The sequence below is a fragment of the Pan troglodytes genome, chromosome 4 (assembly GCF_028858775.2).
Source record: "Pan troglodytes isolate AG18354 chromosome 4, NHGRI_mPanTro3-v2.0_pri, whole genome shotgun sequence".
Taxonomy (NCBI): domain Eukaryota; kingdom Metazoa; phylum Chordata; class Mammalia; order Primates; family Hominidae; genus Pan; species Pan troglodytes.
In genome coordinates this window covers 165,733,476-165,752,084 of record NC_072402.2, presented here as the reverse complement: position 1 = coordinate 165,752,084, position 18,609 = coordinate 165,733,476, and the positions used below count along the sequence as shown (strand labels likewise).

The 18,609-nt window shown below is 41.1% G+C and overlaps 1 protein-coding gene across 20 annotated transcripts in view; it reads right to left on the bottom strand.

The window, feature by feature from the left end:
- The window catches only part of TENM2 (teneurin transmembrane protein 2), a 3,953,434-nt gene that overhangs the window by 184,339 nt on the left and 3,750,486 nt on the right, over positions 1–18,609 (bottom strand). For all 20 annotated transcript variants that reach the window (XM_054685270.2, XM_054685273.2, XM_054685274.2 and 17 more), the window contains one exon: positions 16,181–16,386. In XM_054685270.2, coding sequence (XP_054541245.1) covers positions 16,181–16,386 — 206 coding nt within the window. The remainder of the gene's footprint in view (positions 1–16,180; positions 16,387–18,609) is intronic.

Sequence of the window (18,609 nt, the reverse complement as noted above, 5' to 3'; positions counted from 1 at the left end):
AATGGCAACAAAAGCCAAAATTGACAAATGGGATCTGATTAAATTAAAGAGCTTCTGCACAGCAAAAGAAACTACCATCAGAGTGAACTGGCAACCTACAGAATGGGAGAAAATTTTTACAGTGTACCCATCTGAAAAAGGGCTAATATCCAGAATCTACAAGGAACTTAAACAAATGTACAAGAAAAAAATCAAACAACCCCATCAAAAAGTGGGCAAAGGATATGAACAGACACTTCTCAAAAGAAGACATTTATGCAGCCAACAGACACATGAAAAAATGCTCATCATCACTGGCCATCAGAGAAATGCAAATCAAAACCACAATGAGATACCATCTCACACCAGTTAGAATGGCGATCATTAAAAAATCAGGAAACAACGGGTGCTGGAGAGGCTGTGGAGAAATAGGAACATTTTTACGCTGTTGGTGGGAGTGTAAACTAGTTCAACCATTGTGGAAGACAGTGTGGCGATTCCTCAAGGATCTAGAACTAGAAATACCATTTGTGCCAGCCATCCTGTTACTGGGTATATACCCAAAGGATTATAAATCATGCTGCTATAAAGACACATGCACATGTATGTCTATTGCAGCACTATTCACAATAGCAAAGACTTGCAACCAAGCCAAATGTCCATCAATGATAGGCTGGTTTAAGAAAATATGGCACATACACACCATGGAATACTATGCAGCCATAAAAAATGATGAGTTCATGTCCTTTGTAGGGACATGGATGAAGCTGGAAACCATCATTCTGAGCAAACTATCGCAAGGACAGAAAACCAAACACCATATGTTCTCACTCATAGGTGGGAATTGAACAATGAGAACACTTGGACACAGGATGGGGTACATCACATACCGGGGCCTGTCATGGGGTGGGGGTAGCGGGGAGGGATAGCATTAGGAGAGATACCTAATGTAAATGACTAGTTAATGGGTGCAGCACACCAACATGGCACATGTATACTTATGTAACAAACCTGCACTTTGTGCACATGTACCCTAGAATTTAAAGTATAATTAAAAAAAAAAAAGAGTGGGAGACTTGTCTGTTTCACTTAACTCAGCATCCCCCATGCCTAGAACAGTCCTTGGCACATAGTGGGTACTCACTAAAGATCTTTATTGCAGGAATGAAAAAGATTTAGGCCAAAAGGAAATAATATCTAGAGTGAGGGGTATACCTACAAGGTGACACAGCTACTTAAAGGACATAATCTCTTCAGGAAATGCCTTTTGGAAATTTTAGTGAACACTGTAGTTTTCTCTTATTTTTGCTTGCTAACTGCTCAGATGCTACTATGAGTTAACATTTAATGAGGCCAGGCACGCTCTAAGTGATTCATGCTCATAATAACCCTACTGAATACAAATTATTCCTGTTTTGCATATGAGGAAACTGAGACACAGAGAGGTTACATAGCTTACCCATCAGTTAGTAAGTGGTGGGGCTGAGATTCACACCCAAGCAGCCAGCTTCAAAGAGGACACTCTTAATCCAGTGTATTAGTCTTCTCAATAAGCCTAATGAACAGGCAGCCAGTAGGGGGGTGCTGGCCCGCCTCTCTCATTTGCACATGTGTGTGTGTATTCACAGGACCACAGGGTACAGTCAACCTCAGCCCAGTCTCTGATGGGCAGGGGAGCCCCAGCCAACATCTGGTTTCACTTAGAAGGCTTAAGGGTCCCTAAATTGGAGTTCATAGAAAAATCTGAAGCATGGCTCTCAAGCTTGTTATGTTGCAAGGGCAAATGAGTGTAAAACTATTTGTTCCTTCAATATTGAGCAACCACCATGTGCCTGGCACTGCTCTGTGTACTGGGGATACAGCAGTGAATGATACAGACAAGGTTCCCATCCTCCTGGAGCTGACATTTTCAAGGGGGAATATAATGTCAGGGAGGGAGGAGAGCTGTGAGTAAAAAATAAAGCAAACCAGCCAGGTGCAGTGGCTCACGCCTGTAATCCCAGCACTTTGGGAAGCCGAGGTGGGTGGATTACGAGGTCAGGAGTTCGAGACCAGCCTGGCCAACATTGTGAAACCCCGTCTCTGCTAAAAATACCAAAATTAGTCGGGTGTGGTGGGGTGCACCTGTAGTCCCAGCTATGCAGGAGGCTGAGGCAGGAGAATTGCTTGAACCTGGGAGGCAGAGGTTGCAGTGAGCCGAGATCACACCACTGCATTCCAGCCTGGGTGACAGATTGAGACTCTGTCTCAAAAATAAAATAAAATAAAATAAAATAAAATAAAATAAAATAAAATAAAATAAAATAAAAATAAAGCAAACCAGACAACCCACATGTCCATCAATAGGTGAATGGTCACACGCATTGTGGAATATACATACAATTGAAAATCTACTCACTAATAAAAGGAATAAGCCACAGAAACTGATATGGTTTGGCTGTGTCCTCACCCAAATCTCATCTTGAATTGTAGCTCCCATAATTCCCATGTGTCGTGGGAGGGAGACGGTGGGAGGTATTTGAATCATGGGGGTGGGTCTTTCCTGTGCTGTTCTCATGATAGTGAATAGGTCACCTGAGATCTGATGGTTTTATAAAGGGAAGTTCCCTTGCAAATGCTCTCTTGCCTGCCGCCACCGTGTAGATGTGCCTTTACTTCTCCTTTGGCTTCTGCCATGATTGTGAGGCCTCCCCAGCCATGTGGAACTGTGAGTCCATTAAACCTCCTTTCCTTTATAAATTACCCAGTCTCGAGTATGTCTTTATTAGCAGCATGAGAACAGACTAATACAGATACAAACAACACCATGGGTGAATCTCACTGACATTCTGCGAGTGAAAGAAGGCAGACACAAGAGCACGTGACTCCTTGCATATGAAACTCTAGTGGAGACAAATCTAATCTCCAGTGACAGAAAGCAGATCAGTGGTTGCTTGGGCCTGGAGGTGAGGTTGGTGTGGGGCACAGGGGAGCTGTTGGGTGGTGGCATTGTCCTCTATTATGGCTGTGGTGGTGCTTACTGAGGTGGATACAGTTTTCAGATTTTAGGGATCCAAGTGGACACTTAGAAAATGTGTGCATTGGTGCATGTTTTAGCAGCACAATTAGCAATTGCAAAAATATGGAACCAGCCCAAATCCCCATCAATCAACAAGTGGATAAAGAAAATGTGGTATATATATACCATGGAATACTACTCAGACATTAAAAGGAATGAAATAACGACATTCACAGCAACCTGAATGGAAATGGAGACCATTATTCTAAGTGAAGTAACTCAGGAATGGAAAACCAAACATTGTATGTTCTCACTCATAAGTGGGAGCTAAGCTTTGAGGACACAAAGGCATAAGAATGATACAATGGACTTTGGGGCCTCAGGGGAAAGGGTGGAAGCGGGGTGAGGGATAAAAAAACTACACATTGGGTACAGTGTACACTGCTTGGGTGATGGGTGCACCAAAATCTCAGAAATCACCACTAAAGAACTTATTCATGGAACCAAACACCACCTGTTAGCCAAAATCTGTTGAAATAAATTTTTAGAAGTGTGCATTGGGTAGTTTTAACATTATACCTAAATTAAGTTGATTTAAGAAAAATAAAGCATAAAGCATGAAGGAGTATTCTGTTGTAGATTCGCTTGTCAGGAAAGGGTTTATGGAGGCATGAGGAGTAAAAACGTCAGGGGGAGCCACCTGAATATCTGGGGGATCATTCCCGGAAGAGAAGACATCCAGTGCAAAATGTTCGGAGGCAGAATGAGCTTGACAGGGCTGAGGGAGAGCAAGTGAGCTGATGTGGTGGAGTCCAGGGAGTGAGGAGGAGACTGGTGGTTAACCAGACTGCAGAGGGACTGGCCAGCCACAGAGACTGATCTTCTGTCAGCTGTTTACTGAACACCTACTGTGGACGGCCACAGCTGTGAGTGATGGAGACGCAGCAGGGAATAGCACAGCTGCTGCCCTTCTGGAGCTGATATTCTAGAACAACTTCAGATTTTTCCCTTTGCATGATGGGAGGCCAGTGGAGGGTTTCAGAGGCTGAAAAGATGAGACCAGAGCCTGTTTTTGTCATAATAGGAAAGCATCTTGCCTGGTGTGTTTACTGGTTCCTATGCAGGCCCTCTGGGGTTGGCAGGGGCTTTGGTGGTTTGCTGGTTGAAGATAAGCAGATTATGGGTTCTGCCAAATTTCCTCCCTCCATATATCAAGCCTAAAATTGTGGTTTTCAAGTTCCAAAGGAGTATATTTTGAATGTCTCTGGTATGGGAGGGGGGTGATGTAGGGGAAATGAAAAATGAATAGAAAAGGGTAAAGTGTCTCAACGGAAGGATAAGGTAATATGATCACTATGAATATTTGGCACATTCCAGCAGCCCTTCTCAGAGCTGTTTCAGAATGGGATTCCCAACAGAAACAGTAACGAGGCTGGGCCAAACAAAGGCAGAGACAATTCATTTCCTGATAGGTGAATGAGTTCCCTGGAAATTCCAGGACAGGCATTGGTGCTAGTGTCCACTAGCCACACGAGGGCAGGGCTAGCTCTGCCCTGTCCCTGGCTGCAGCCCCTTGGCATGTCGCATGTAGGTGCTCAGTAAATGTTGGCTGAATACAACGAGATGGCCTGCCTCTGGCAGAATGTGCATCTGTCTGAACACAGGGTCTCCTTCAGGGAATGTTGACCCTTCTCACATGAAATTTCTGAGAACAGGGGAAACAGTTAGAAACTGTAAGTCTCGATCTGCTATTTTCAACAAGATTTTCCCCAGGTACGTGAAAGTGTGCATTCCCAGTTAGAAGGGTAACCCATAGCTTGAGGGCTTTTATTTAACATGTGTTCCTAGCTGGAGTTGTGTACACAGCTGCAAATATGCAACAACTCAACACAGGGACAGCCATTAAACTTCCAGAGGGGCTGCCCCCCTAGGTCACTCTTGCTCTGTCGGAGCGTGTTCTAAAAGGAAAAGGTATGTCCCCATTAGCGAAGAGTGACTAAAGCAAAGCAGAGTTTCGGTCAATTGTTAAATGAAGCTTCAACACAGCCCACACAACAAGGCGTGTCTTGGTTTGCCCTCTGCTTAGAAAGGCCCTCTCTTGTCTTTCTCTTTACCTGCTTAATTCACCCTCAAAGATTCACCTTGTGTAGCCTCGCCTCCAGGAGGCTGCCCTAAAATCCCTCACAGGTTAAAAGTGGTGGCCAACTTTTATGCTCCCAAGCCTCCTGTATCCAACCCTCTAGTAATAACAATAGCTGATATTTGTTGAATATGTTATGTGAGGGACAGGAACAGATCATGTAAATGACATACGGTAGTGGCTCCAGGAAACATACAAGATCATAGTGCTAGCAGGGTGAATGTTATTCCAAATCTCCCATCCCATGAAGAGCTGTGCTTGGGCTGCACACAGGTAGATGCAGTGTGCACTGTGTCCCCTGGAGAGGCACCCCAAACCTCTGCTACCTCTCGTATTCATAGAAGGATGGGGAGGAGACAGGAATCACTTGACTGAGTAGGAAGACTCTGAGCTCTGCAGTCTATACTAGAGTCTCGACAACCAGCTGAAGCGCAGTTTGCATATCAGTATTGGTATTGGCCAGCATCCTTGCTGTTCCCCCTGCAGAGCCGCCTTGTTGCTAGGCTACCTGAGAGTGAGCTATAAGTGTTGCAGGCCAGTTAGATTGATTGATTCATCTCCATGGGGTGCTTACCATTTCCTGGGCATTATCTCATTTATTCTTACAACAGCCTGATGAGGTATAGTCCTCATTTTCTGGATGTTGAAACTAAATCTAGAGACTCATCCGGAAACACTTCATAGGAGAGATAAGATTCAAACCCAGACCAGGATGATTGTAGAGTGTCAGCTCTTATCCTCCACTCTGGACTGCATCTCACGACCCTCCCTACTTGATGTTGCCATCATTTCTTAACTTGTCAGGTCTCCATCTCCTTACAGGCAGAGCCGATGCTTTTAATCACTGTATCCCCAGTACAGACATTCAATGAGTATTTGTTGAGGGCATGAATGGATTGATTTTATATTTCATCTTCTCACGAGGTCATGCCCTCATCATGCTGCCTTTTGATCCAACCCAAGAGAAGGGTAGAAGGTATTGCTCTGAAGACCAAGCCAGCCATAATGTTGACCCCACAGAGCCTTGGGGTCAAGGTCAGTGAAATTGATGAGCATTTCAAGGCTATTCCAACGTGCACAAAGGCTGCACCATAGGGCCAGAAGAATGAATGTTTTACCTCTCAGTGCCTTGCTGATGTGATTTCTTATTTACTGCACATTCCCATCTAATTGTCTTTAGCAATGGTTTATCAAATGTCACATTTGGCTCCTTGTCCTCCCAAGATCAATAGGAGGGCCCAATGTGGGCTGGCTGTGAAAATATATCAAACATATCACCAAGAAGAGGGAGCAAACTGGGGATGTGTCCAGTCACAAAATGACTTCCCAAGCCCTAACGAGGAACAGAAACACAGGCACTGCGCAGCTTCTCTTGAAGCATGAGCTGCATCTTTCACCAGGCTGCAATGTAACTTTGCACAAGTCTTCAGCTCTGAGTTCTGCTCTCTCATACCCAAAGTGGGAATAATAAAAGTCCCCACCCCTGAGGGGCACTGTGAGTTCGGCTCGGCTCATAGTAAGCACTCAATTAATGTGAGCTGCTCTCATAGTTATTATTGTTATTATAACACCTTGATGTATTGTAAATCCTTTGAGCTGGCAATTCCACTCCAAGAATTCATCACAAAGAAATTATTAAAAAATATAAGAACATAGACCTGAAAGAATGTTTACTGTAGAATGATTTATCATATTGAAAAAGGAGGATTGCTTGAAAAAAATTTTATTCAAGACAATGGACTATTTTGAGGCATTTAAAATGAGTTTATAGAAAAATATTCAGACTTGGAAAGATGTCCTCCATCTATTATTAAGCAAAGACTCAGGGTAAAAATAGTTTGTGTGTGGTATGATCCTGTGTTTGTAAAAATGATGACTATATGTGAACAGAAAACAGTCTGGAAAATATACTAAAAAATGTTAATGTTTTCTGTTTTTCCTATCATCACCATGTCTTACTTTATAATGAGAAAAACAAAAATAAAAGTTATCTTTAAAAAAATTGAAGTCTGTTTTGTTTGTTTGGGGTTGTGTGTCATGAATGCTTTGAAACCATAATAATAATAGCTTACACCATTTCTATGTGTCAGCGTGAATCTAAGTGCTTTATAAAGATTATTTCATTTACATCCAATATTGCTCTGAGCACATAATATCACCTCCGGTTTATAGATGAGGTAACTGAGGCACAGAAAGGCTGAATGACTTGCCCAAGGTCATACAGCTTGGAAGTATTGGAGGTTGGACTTCAGAGTCAGATAGTTTGGACTGGTCTACACTCCTTCTGCCCAGGCTCTCCAGCTGTTCCTGTCTGGAACAACAGCAGTTCCACAGCGGTTTCTTTCTCTTTCTCTTTTCCTTTCTCTTTTCCTTTCCCTTTCCCTTTCCCTTCCTTTCCTTTCCTTCTTTCTGTAACAGCAGCAGTTCCACAGTGGTTTCTTTTTCTTTTCTCTTCTTCCTTTCTTTCTTCCCTCCCGTCCTTCCTTCCTTCCTTTCTTTTTCTTTTTCTTCTTTCTTTTTTTCTTTCTCTCTCTCTCTTTCTTTCTGACAGGATCTCACTCTTTTGCCCAGGCTGGAGTGGCACAATCAGGGCACACTGCAGCCTTGACCTCCTGGGCTCAAGCAATCCTCCCATCTCAGCCTCCCAAGTAGCTGGGACTATGGGCAGATACCACCATACATGGCTAATTAAAATTTTTTTTTTTTTTTTTGGTAGAGATGAAGTCTCACTTTGCTGTCCAGGGTGGTCTTGATATCTTGGGCTCAAGTGTTGCTCCTGCCTTGATTTCCCAAGTGCCAGGATTATAGGCATGTGCCACCACAGCTGGCCTAAAGTTTATTTTCTAAATAAGTATTTAGATATTTTAAAAATTATAATTCAACCCCACACTGACTTGATTTATATGGTAGGATCTAGTTATCTGGGAATCACTGGAATTCGTAAGAGGCCACTTAAAATAAATACACTTAACGAATGGAAAAATGTTTGATTAGAACTTTATCTTGGAAAAGGAAACCCTGCCAAAAAGTTTATTTTATATCATATTTAGGGAAATTCAGGTTATATTTGCAACTATGCTCTAGTTGTGAGAACGAACACTGAATTTTCATACGTACACAAAAACATGTAAGTATACATTTTGTTCTATCAGCTTCATCGATAGCAAAACACATGCTGTTTTTAGAGATGTCAAAAGAGGAGCATTTTATGCATCTTAGAATCAATGAAACACACAGGACAGTGCAGCATCACTTAGTTTGACAAGTGCAACATAATCAAAAAGAGCATTTCTGTAAGCAGATGGAATATCTTCATCAAATTTCCCAGGATCTCTCTTTACGTTTTTTATAATCACCCTCTTTGATGTGCCGATCTTATCACCTTCTTTGTTAATTTTCTCTGCCTCCGTGTTTAACTGTGCTACCCTCAGCCAGATCCATATTTACCAAGGCTTTCCTCTGACACGTTCAAGAAGATCACCACCACCGTTCTCCTTGACTTGATAAAATTCCTGTTTTTGGCAGCAGGTGTAATTTTACTCCATAAACAATTGTGTTTACATTGTACTGTAGATGCTCCTAGAAATGACTGAGCACCAGAGAGAAAGAAGAGGAAGGTGTCTGGCTGCTAGATGCACATCCCAGCTTTGAGCCCATAACCTCTGTCTCAGTGCTTCCATCTGTAAAAGGGGACTGCCACTAATGCTACCTAGCTCATACGGTGTTGTGAAGATAAAACAAGATAATGCACATGGAACAATCAGTCCCTGTTACATTGTGGCCCTCAGATAGTGCTGGCTATTATTCCAAGTGGGTTTAGACATCATGTTAAATGGAGAGGGATCTCTGAGTGCAGGACATTTTTATAAGAGCTTGGATGAATGATTAATGAATACTGTCGTCTCAGAACAACTTTAGCTTCCCTACAAAGCATCCTTACTGAGAGGGGCTTCAATGAACATTTTAGAAGCCGTTAATTTTTGCAAAGATCTTGGAATAAAGCTTTTCCTAACATCTGTGAGCATACATTGAACTTCTGTAACTGTCGTTTATCAGGAAGCTTAAAGATCTGTACTAGGCTTTCTTTGAATCCAGGCCGATGTGTGTCTGCTCAGATAAAGTCATACAAGCAATTGCACTGATGGATACTGTTCAACGAAATGCCAGGCAGAGCAGAGGCACATGTTTGATTCAGGATGTAAAATCAGGAGTGGAATTCCAAATGAATGTGTAATATGTCCCATAATGGTGATTTTTTTCAAATAAGGAGAGTTTCAAAGCTTGGGTGCAAATCCCCTTTTTTTATATCTAAGGCAAGGGACGTGCCTCTCAAAATTGCACAAAAACACAAAGTATATAAATGGAATCTTGAGAAAGTGATTGGAATTACAGGTGTCATCTGTATCCTCTCTTTGTTTTACTGAAAATAGACTCAACATTGTTACAGATTCACTTATTACACACACACACACACACACACAGAGATTACAGAAATTAAGAGAAGTATAAAAGATACCCATATTACAACCACTCAAATGAATAAATGTTAAGATTTTGTGGAATTACATCCAGTCTGTGTGTGTGTATGTTGGAGATTGGGGGATGGGGGACTTGCCTTTCCTTTAGTATGTTTTTTTTGATAAAAGTAAGTACTCCTAAAACCTAATTCCCAGTCCTATTCTTCTTGACTATTCCTAGAGGTGACCACTCTCATGGGTTTAGTCTCTCTCTCTCCCTCTGGATATATATCCACACATATGTATTTATACATGTGATTTATTAATACACAAACATACATATACAGAGATTAACATGATAATACTAAACATGGATTTGAACTGTAAACTCTATGGTAACAAAACTATCACTTTCGTCTTTTTATATACAGGGTTCTATATAAGATTTCACTTGAGGATAAAGGTCCTTTGCTTAGAAAGTTTGCAAACTCCTGAATTACAGCACCTCCAAGACTCTCCTCTGTCTAAATATGTGATTTGGTGCTGCCCGTCTGAACTCATTCCTGTTTTCTCTGTTGCTGCCTTCTCTCTCAGTTCCATGAACTCAAGGCTTGTCCTTCTTGTAAAACATCCATGGTGCCCTCCTGTGCACCCTTCACACCGGTTCTCTTTCCAGACTCAAGCATGCCATGAGATTTCTCCTTGCTCTGCTCAGTAGCTGTCCAGGAGGGTGCCCACTGACTCAGATGGCAGTTTCAGTTCCTGTCTCCTGTTAGGATGCCACCAGCTAATCAGAAGGGGCCTCTCCAGAAAGTCCTTTCCAAAAGCACTTTCAGTCCAGTTCAGAAGAAACCAAGGTTCTCTTGGTTTCACACAATCGTTCTTTATAGCTCGAGCTCCTTTGGAAAGGAAGGTTCTGAAAAACATGCCTGTAAAGATCTGGCTTCCTCCAAAATGAAATGAAACTTCGTATCAGGGGCTTCTGCAAAGCGCGATTTGATGTGCTGTGCAAGCTGACAGCCAAACCCTGGCATTGCCTCCACATTTCAGCTCCATGTGAAAGGTGAGGCCCAGTGGAGCCTATCTGACTAGTCAATGGGCACTGAGAGGGTAAAGAGAGAGTGGCAAGATGACAGAGCCAAGGAGCTCCAAACAGCCAGGCACCCCAGCATCCCAGGAACGCAGTTAGTCCCACATCTAATTGAAACCATGTGCAGGTTTGCTTACTTAGGCAAGAAAGAAGGGGACAAGGAAAGACAGAGTTCATTTTCAAATGAGGATCTGAAATGAAAAGGAATAAACCTGAACTGGCAAAGACTAATACCACTAATCACCATCTATAAATCTGCTTTTAAAAAATGTCATTAGGGGAATTCTGCTGATAAGGACAAATAGAAATGTTTGCTCAACTCATTTTATCTTGGTCCACATATGCCCAATCTGCCATATTTGCATTTATTTGGTATGATCATGGGACAATTTGTGGTCTCTTAAACTGTTCCTCCCTATTGGCTAATGAGTTTAATGTGTGGATAATTTTACTTCCCATCCCATAGATACCTCTCAGCATAAAGCATTAGGGGGTACCAGCATCTGCTCCTGTCTTACCGCCATTCAATCCCTAGAATCTCTTCTAATCAACTTGCTGGAGCTGTAAGCCCATCGTATACTTTTAAGTTGCCTCCTGGCTCCATCGGTCTGAGTGATGAAATAGGCATTTTTAATATTTGCTAAACAGGATTGTGGAGAAGGTGAAGTCCCAGCAGGGCTCCCAAGTGGTAACTGCATCTTGTTGTCTCCGGTTAATCATGTACCTAATCTGCCAATTATTGACTTGTTCTTGCAAAGGATTTTACTTGGCTTGACATATCAGTAGCAATCAGTGATGAACTGTCAAGCAAACTTGCTCACTGCCTTAACCGCCCAAGATTCTGACTTGCTGCAACTGCCTCTGAGATTTCCTTTGACACCTAGCACTGTAGCCAGGTCAGATTATTCTTTTTCTTCAGTCTGTTACCTTTCTAGAACCAGGGCTGAGCAAATCTGACGCAGTTTGTAGGATTTCAGATATCTGGCAAGGCACATTAGGCTTCCACTGTACACATACCATCCCCATAAGAATTTGAGTTAGTAGGCTAAGAATGACTTAGATTGACTTTTTTTTTTTTTCTGTCTGTGTCTTTAAAAATGCAATGCATGAAGTCAAAACTGCTGCATTTAAAGCTCAATATATAATACCCACCTTTAAAATTGGCAAAGCTTTAGAAACAATAATATTACATTTATGCAAGTGTTCAAGTAAATAAAATGGGCGTTTCCACAATGCAGCTGGTGAGTAGCAGTGTAATTGGTACACATTTTCAGGACAATTTGGGAATATAAATAAAATCCTTAAGGGTTTATTTTCAAGAAAAGGATTGAGGATGCACACAAAGGCCACTAGGACAGGTCTCATAACATTTTATGTTTAAGTCATTAGGGATCTTCGTTGATATTTCTGGTGCTCCTTCCAGGGGACACCATCTGATGGTATGTCCTCCTCCACTGAAGTTACGATGTGACTGCTTTGGTTGATATAAGAAGTGCTTAAATGATATGTGTGACTTCCAAGCAGAGTTCTGTAGGAATCGGTACACAATTCTCCATCTACTCCTTTCCTTGTTCCTGATAGTAGAAGTTTCATAGGTCTGTGTCCTTGAATGAGGTTGACATTGAGCAAAGTTCTCGTTAACCTAAGAGGGACACGTGAAACAGAGTTTTCTAACCTCGGCACTATTAGCACTTAAGCTAATGTTAATTCTTTGTGCTGGGGCTTCCCTGTGCACTGCAGGGTGTTTAGCAGTATCCTTGGCCTCTATCCACAAGGTACTAGTAGCAACCTCCTCACCGTGTGACAACCAGAACTATTTCCAGGCGTTGTAAAATGTTTCCAGGGTGGGAGTGGGGGCAGGGCAAAATCACCCCTGTTTGAAAGCCACTAATGGTGTAGCATAAACAAGAAAAAAAAAAAAAAAACCTTTGTTCTTTGAGGCTACCATTATTCTAGGTTCTTTTTTTTTTCACTGAAATGGATACATTTTATTATAACAAAAATAATATATAAACATTTAGCAAAAGGGGACTGCTTTATATTAGGAGTGTTTTTACTTTTTTCTTTTGTTTCTCTGTTTCTAAAACTTTTCTGCAATGAAATGTAGTTTTTTCTTTAGAAAGAAGAAGAAACTAGAAAATTAATTTATTAAAAAAATCTATATTTGTATAATTGCCTATCTATATACAGGATTTGCCAGGGCTACACATAAATTCTAAGTATAATAGAACACTCATATATCACAGCTTTCTATTGCGCTTTCGTTTACAAAGGGTTTTCCCATCTTACCTTTGTTGTTATTGTGTAATTACAACCACGTATTGTGAAGCAGGTTACATAGGTAGAAAAGGAAACCGAAGTTAAGAGAAGTTAAGGGACGTGCTCAAGGTCCCCTGGTTAATGTGTGGCAGAGTCTACATTCTGGACATTTTCTCCTATGCAATATTGTCTCTGTATCTCTATAAAAAGCCAGTTTCAAAAAGTCAGCTGGGACAGACTCTGATTCTTGGGAAATTTAAGCAGGTATGTAATATCCTTGGACAAGGATACTAAACCTTGTAGGCTCTTGGTCAGAGCATGGTACTCAATAAAATTTAAACAACTATTTCACGTAGCACAGCCAATAGAATTTCATATTCTACCCCCACCCCACCTCTTTCACTTTCTCTTTTTCCAGCTCAAATGAGTCACCTTGGCTAGACCGCCAATCCCCATAGAACTTATGTTCCTTGATAGGATATACCAATAAAAATGAGAAATTCTATAATAGTTCGAGACGTCAGTCGCCTATCCCCGCAAAGAGCTAAGCACTGTCTCCTTGAGGAAATGTAGCTCATCAAATGGACACGAATGCATGTAATGTCAGCGAATTAATGTGAGAATACATACGGAGTCTTTTTCTTTCTTTCTTTCTTTTTTGAAAACAGTGCCCCTATATTGTACCTGTCTTGCGAATTTCTAAGCATCGGCACGGTGGCTTGCTTACTTGACCCCTCAACACACAGTGAACTTTCAAACTGGCAGCTGGACTGAAACCTCAGCACACATCAGCCCATGCCTATTCATTTCCCTTCCCTTGAAATGTGCGATGGGGCTGTCTCTGGAGTGGAGCTATTTTGAGAGGACAATCACTAGAACAATCACAGTCTAGGCAGGAGATGGACAGTGCGGCGTAGCCACAAAGGAAGAAAAGACATTGTCATTGAGGATTTGAGTCCTGAATGTCAGAACAGCAGGGAAGCCAGGTAGAGTATGCTTCTGCCTGCTGTCCACTACCACTCAGTTACAGAGAGTTACCAACTTGACTTGCCATGATCATTGGCTTTTCCATGATTCTGGTTTCCTGGAGCATGCAAGAGAAGGGGGCAAGCAGAGCTTTGTGGGTAATGTGGGGAAGAAGTAGTTTTCTTAGCAAAGCTCCTTGCATGCAACTGGTTGAGAGGAAAGTTATGCTCAGCGATGCCCAGATTCATGCTCACAGTTACCTCAATAATGCCGATGTGGATTTCACTACTGTAAATCCTTCATTTTGCTACAAGAGAATCAGTGGAGCCTGAAGGTCAAGGACACCACCTAACAATTTGCATAACTTCTTAGAACAGCACCTTGCAGCCTGTCCAGAAGCTACAGAAATGCACCAGGGATTCCTTTCAGCTGAACTCCTCTCCTTGTCTTGATGAGAATCTCTTTGACAAGCAGATATGATTTCTGTTATCAAGAGTTCTGCTTGGTCAGGGGCTGTGTTAACCCATCTCCAGATAATCAGTGTCTAGCCCTATAAATATTTTTTCTGGATGGATGGATGGATGGATGGATGGATGGATGGAGGACTCACTGATTACCACATTACATACTGGTCCCTATAGCACGGGTTGTGTATGATCATAAAAACCTACACAGCTCAGCTCTCCCTGCTTAAAAAAGAAATAGTCCTTTTAGTTCTTATATTGATCATTTTAGGCTGTAAAGATGGGATTGCAAATCAGTTTCATCTTGAGAGCCAACAATGGTCGATTGATAGTGGCTGCCTTAAGAGTTATATGGGAGGTATGTGTGCACTGGGCTCAGTAAGGAAAAGTGCTGTCATTGATTAGCAATGTCTGCCATGAGCTAAAGGTAAAGAAATTGTAGCCTGACTACCTTGCATTTGCCAATGGGTTTTTTTATAGCTTTAAGTTCTTCCAATTGAATTTTCTAGATGAATTGCCTTTCCAACACATTTCAAAGTCAGCTTTGACTGGATATATGTATGTTTTGGGTTTTTTCCTAATGTACCTTATGTTCTTCCTGGATTTGAGGGCATACAAGGCAGGAAAAACCCACTGGTTTTTTCACAGGATATACAATTCTTATTGGAAAAGAAAACCAAACTAGGTAGGTGTTAATTTACCCCAGGCGTTATGTATAATAATAGAACTTCTACCACGACAAACTAAGGGAAGAATGAGAGAAAAAATAATGAAATCCATAACGTAATCCAATCTCTTCACTTCCAATGCTGTGAATAATCTCACTTTCACAGTGCCAAGGACTTCCCAAGGAACTTAGTACAGGGGAGCCACAGAGAAACATCTGCTGAATTTTAGTTTATGTTACATTATTCTTTTCATATATACTGAGATGTCTCCTAGTGATATTTTAACAAATTAATCCAATAACCAGAACATCTGAACAGAAAGTACCCAGTGATTAACCCCTAAACCTAGTACAGCTGTTTTCATCAGGTTGGGATATTAGCATTTATTTTTTGGAGATAAAATTCATATGACACTGTGAATAACTGTAAGGTGGGTAGCTTTTGTGATTTTACAATGCTGTGGCTTGAGTGTATTCACTATGTTGGGTAAACCATCACCTCATTTCAGGCCATTACTATCACTACCCCCCAAAACCCCGTGGCAGTTAGCCCCAATTCCCAGTTCCTGGCAACCACTAACCTCCTTTCTGTTTCTATGTATTTGCTTATTCTGGACAAAACACATAAACGGAATCATGCAATATGTGGCCTTTGGTATCTGGCTTCTTTCACTTTGCATAGTGTTTTTAAAGTTCATCCATGTTGTAGCATGTAACAATACTCCATTCCTTTCTATATCTGACTAATGGTACGGCTATATCGGATTTTGTTTAGCCATTCACCAGTTGGACATTTGGGTTGGTTCTACTGTTTGGCTATCATAAATAAGGCTATGATGAACATTGATACATACGTTTTTGTAAGAAAATGGTGTTTTCAATTTTCTTTGGGTATATACCTAGAAGTGGAATTGCTCAATCACCTGGTAATTCTACATTTAACTTTGTGAAAAACTGTCTCTTTTCCACAACAGCTGCACCATTTCACATTCCCACCAGCAATGTACAAGGGTTCTTACTTCTCCAAATTCTCGCCAACATTTTTATTGTCCATCTTTTAATTATAGGCATTGTAGTGGGTGTGAAGTGGCATATATACACACACACATATATACGTATATATTTTTTTAAATGCTTGATTACATCAAACATGGTCATACCTGGGCATGAGATGGTGGAAGTCCTCTTCTTATGTAAACACCAAAGAGAGCGTCCTTCCCGAGGGAGATGTTGAACTTTAAGAACTGGGGCTGACTGATGTGAATTTGTGACCTCCAAAACACCCCTGGTGGGACTTCTTGTGTTACCCGCCGACCAACTTCTGCTTCACCACTGTCTATGCTGCTGTTTTTCAACGACCAGGGCACTGAAAAAAAAAAAAAGGAATGAACAGCAGTCAATGACGTGTATAGATTACTTGGCTCTATATTTCTGTTTAATTACATGCCAGGTTTTTTTTTTGTTGTTGTTTTAACATTAAGATTAAACTCATGGCAAGTTTCTTTTTAAGTTACAGCTAAAACATTTAGGTTTCAAATAACAAAGCTATAAATGCACACCCCAGGGCATCTGAAATCTTGGCACAATGCTTTCTAAAATTATGTGATTACTCTTTACTGATCAAATATAATCAGATCTGGAGCCTGATAAATACATGTAAAGCTTCCAACTATCCCAAATGTGACTGGGATGTAAAACTTATCAGCAGGGGAGGGGAGGGTGATGATAATTTGGCACCAAATTTAATTCTTGTAGCCTTTCATTATTCTTTCTAGACACAAATATACTCTGACATTTTCAACAAAAATCAGCCCAGAATAAATAAAACAACTCAGTAGAAAATGAAGACTTGAAACTCAAGCAGATCTTGAGTTAGAGGGAGAAGTCTAAGAACCACAGAGAAACAACATCCCTCCTTCATTTATATTAATGCATCTCTGTTGCATTATTTAAAATTGCTTATGTTGAAAATATTGGTTGCCCACACTCAGTATCCTTCAGAACTTTCATAATAGGAATTCCAAAAATATCTATTTTTAAAGTGCAGTTCTTAAAAACAATGAACCAGTCAGCACCCCCTATACTTCCAAGTGTGGTTTCCCTTGCAACCACAGAATTAAGGAAAAGCTGAGCGTGACTAGCAGTTGCCCAAGAAAAGCAAGTTAATCAATCTCTGAGAGCTTCATTTTCCTTATCTCTAAAATGGGGAAAAAAAGTCTCATAGTATAAAGGCCATTTGTGATTCCTTCAAATCGATTCTGAACTTGGTAAGAAATATAAAATATTATTCTTCTATATTCCTAAGAACTGCTGAGCCAACTGAAATAAAACAGAAAGAACTGAGGTCATTCTTGTTTTGAGGGGAGTCTTTTCATTTCTGGAACCCCCGATCACTTTTGTGACCTTGTAGATCCAAAAATTTCTTCAGCCTGATGGGGCCGGGATGCTCCCCTCGACATTCTGTGAAGGACTAACTCTTCTAAAAATATTTATCTATCATTTGGCCACCAGATATTGCAAAGGTCTCAGATGATCCTGAGAAATGATAAAATTGCTAAAGACTGGCCTAAACGGTGAGCGAGCCTGTCTGACGCTGTCTCTTGGTCCCAGTTTCTCTATGTGTAAAATGGAGAGATGACACTTTTGGTCTCTGAAGGTCTTTCATGTCTAAATTATAAAAGAAAACCACAGAGTGATTTGAAGATATAAAGTTTTTCCCTCTTATTTTCTTTAAAATATGAGGTGATTGATTTCTATGCAGCTCAATACGAAGCCAGCAGGGACTTAAAATAAAGCAAGAGAAACACTGGTTTCGATCTTAAGAATAACCCTTTGACTTCTAGGATAATAAAAGTAGGGAATGTGGTCCAAAAGGAAGTTTGGAAGCCTCCTTCACATCTCATCTTTAAAAATAAAATAAACAGCCAGAAGTCCTGAGTGGTTCAGACCTTCAGATGGGGACTAGATGGTTTATTTAGCAAACATTCTGAACTTTTGTTTTGTTTTGTTTGTTTTTTTGAGACAGGGTCTCACTCTGTTGCCTAGGCTAGAGTGCAGTGGCACGATCTCAGCTCACTGCAGCCTTGACCTCCTGGGCTCAAGTGATCCTCCTGCCTCAGTCCCCCAAATTAGCTGGGACGATAGGCATGGACCACCATGCCTGTCTGCTTAAATTTTTTTTCTTTTTTCTTTTTTTTTTTTTTCGTAGAGACAAGGTGTCACTATGTTGCCCAGGCACTGGTCTCAAACTCTTGGTCTCAAGTGATTCTCCAGCTTTGGCCTCCCAAAATGCTGGGATTACCTCTGTGAGCCACCACACCCAGCATGAACTTTTAAATGTTGGCTAACTTTTCTAATGGATACTGATTACTTACCTGCAGGGGGAGGAATACGGCATCATGTTTAAGAGCAGAGACCCTGAGCTGAAATTGCCATGGCTCAAATCCTAACTTTGATACTGGCTAAATGTATCTTGCTCTGCTTCAGTGTCCTCATGTGTATAGATGGGACACTATTTATTTCACAGGATTGTTATAAGGTTTTACTGAGGTTAGGCTGTGTAAAGCTCTTAGAATAATTTCTGGCACAA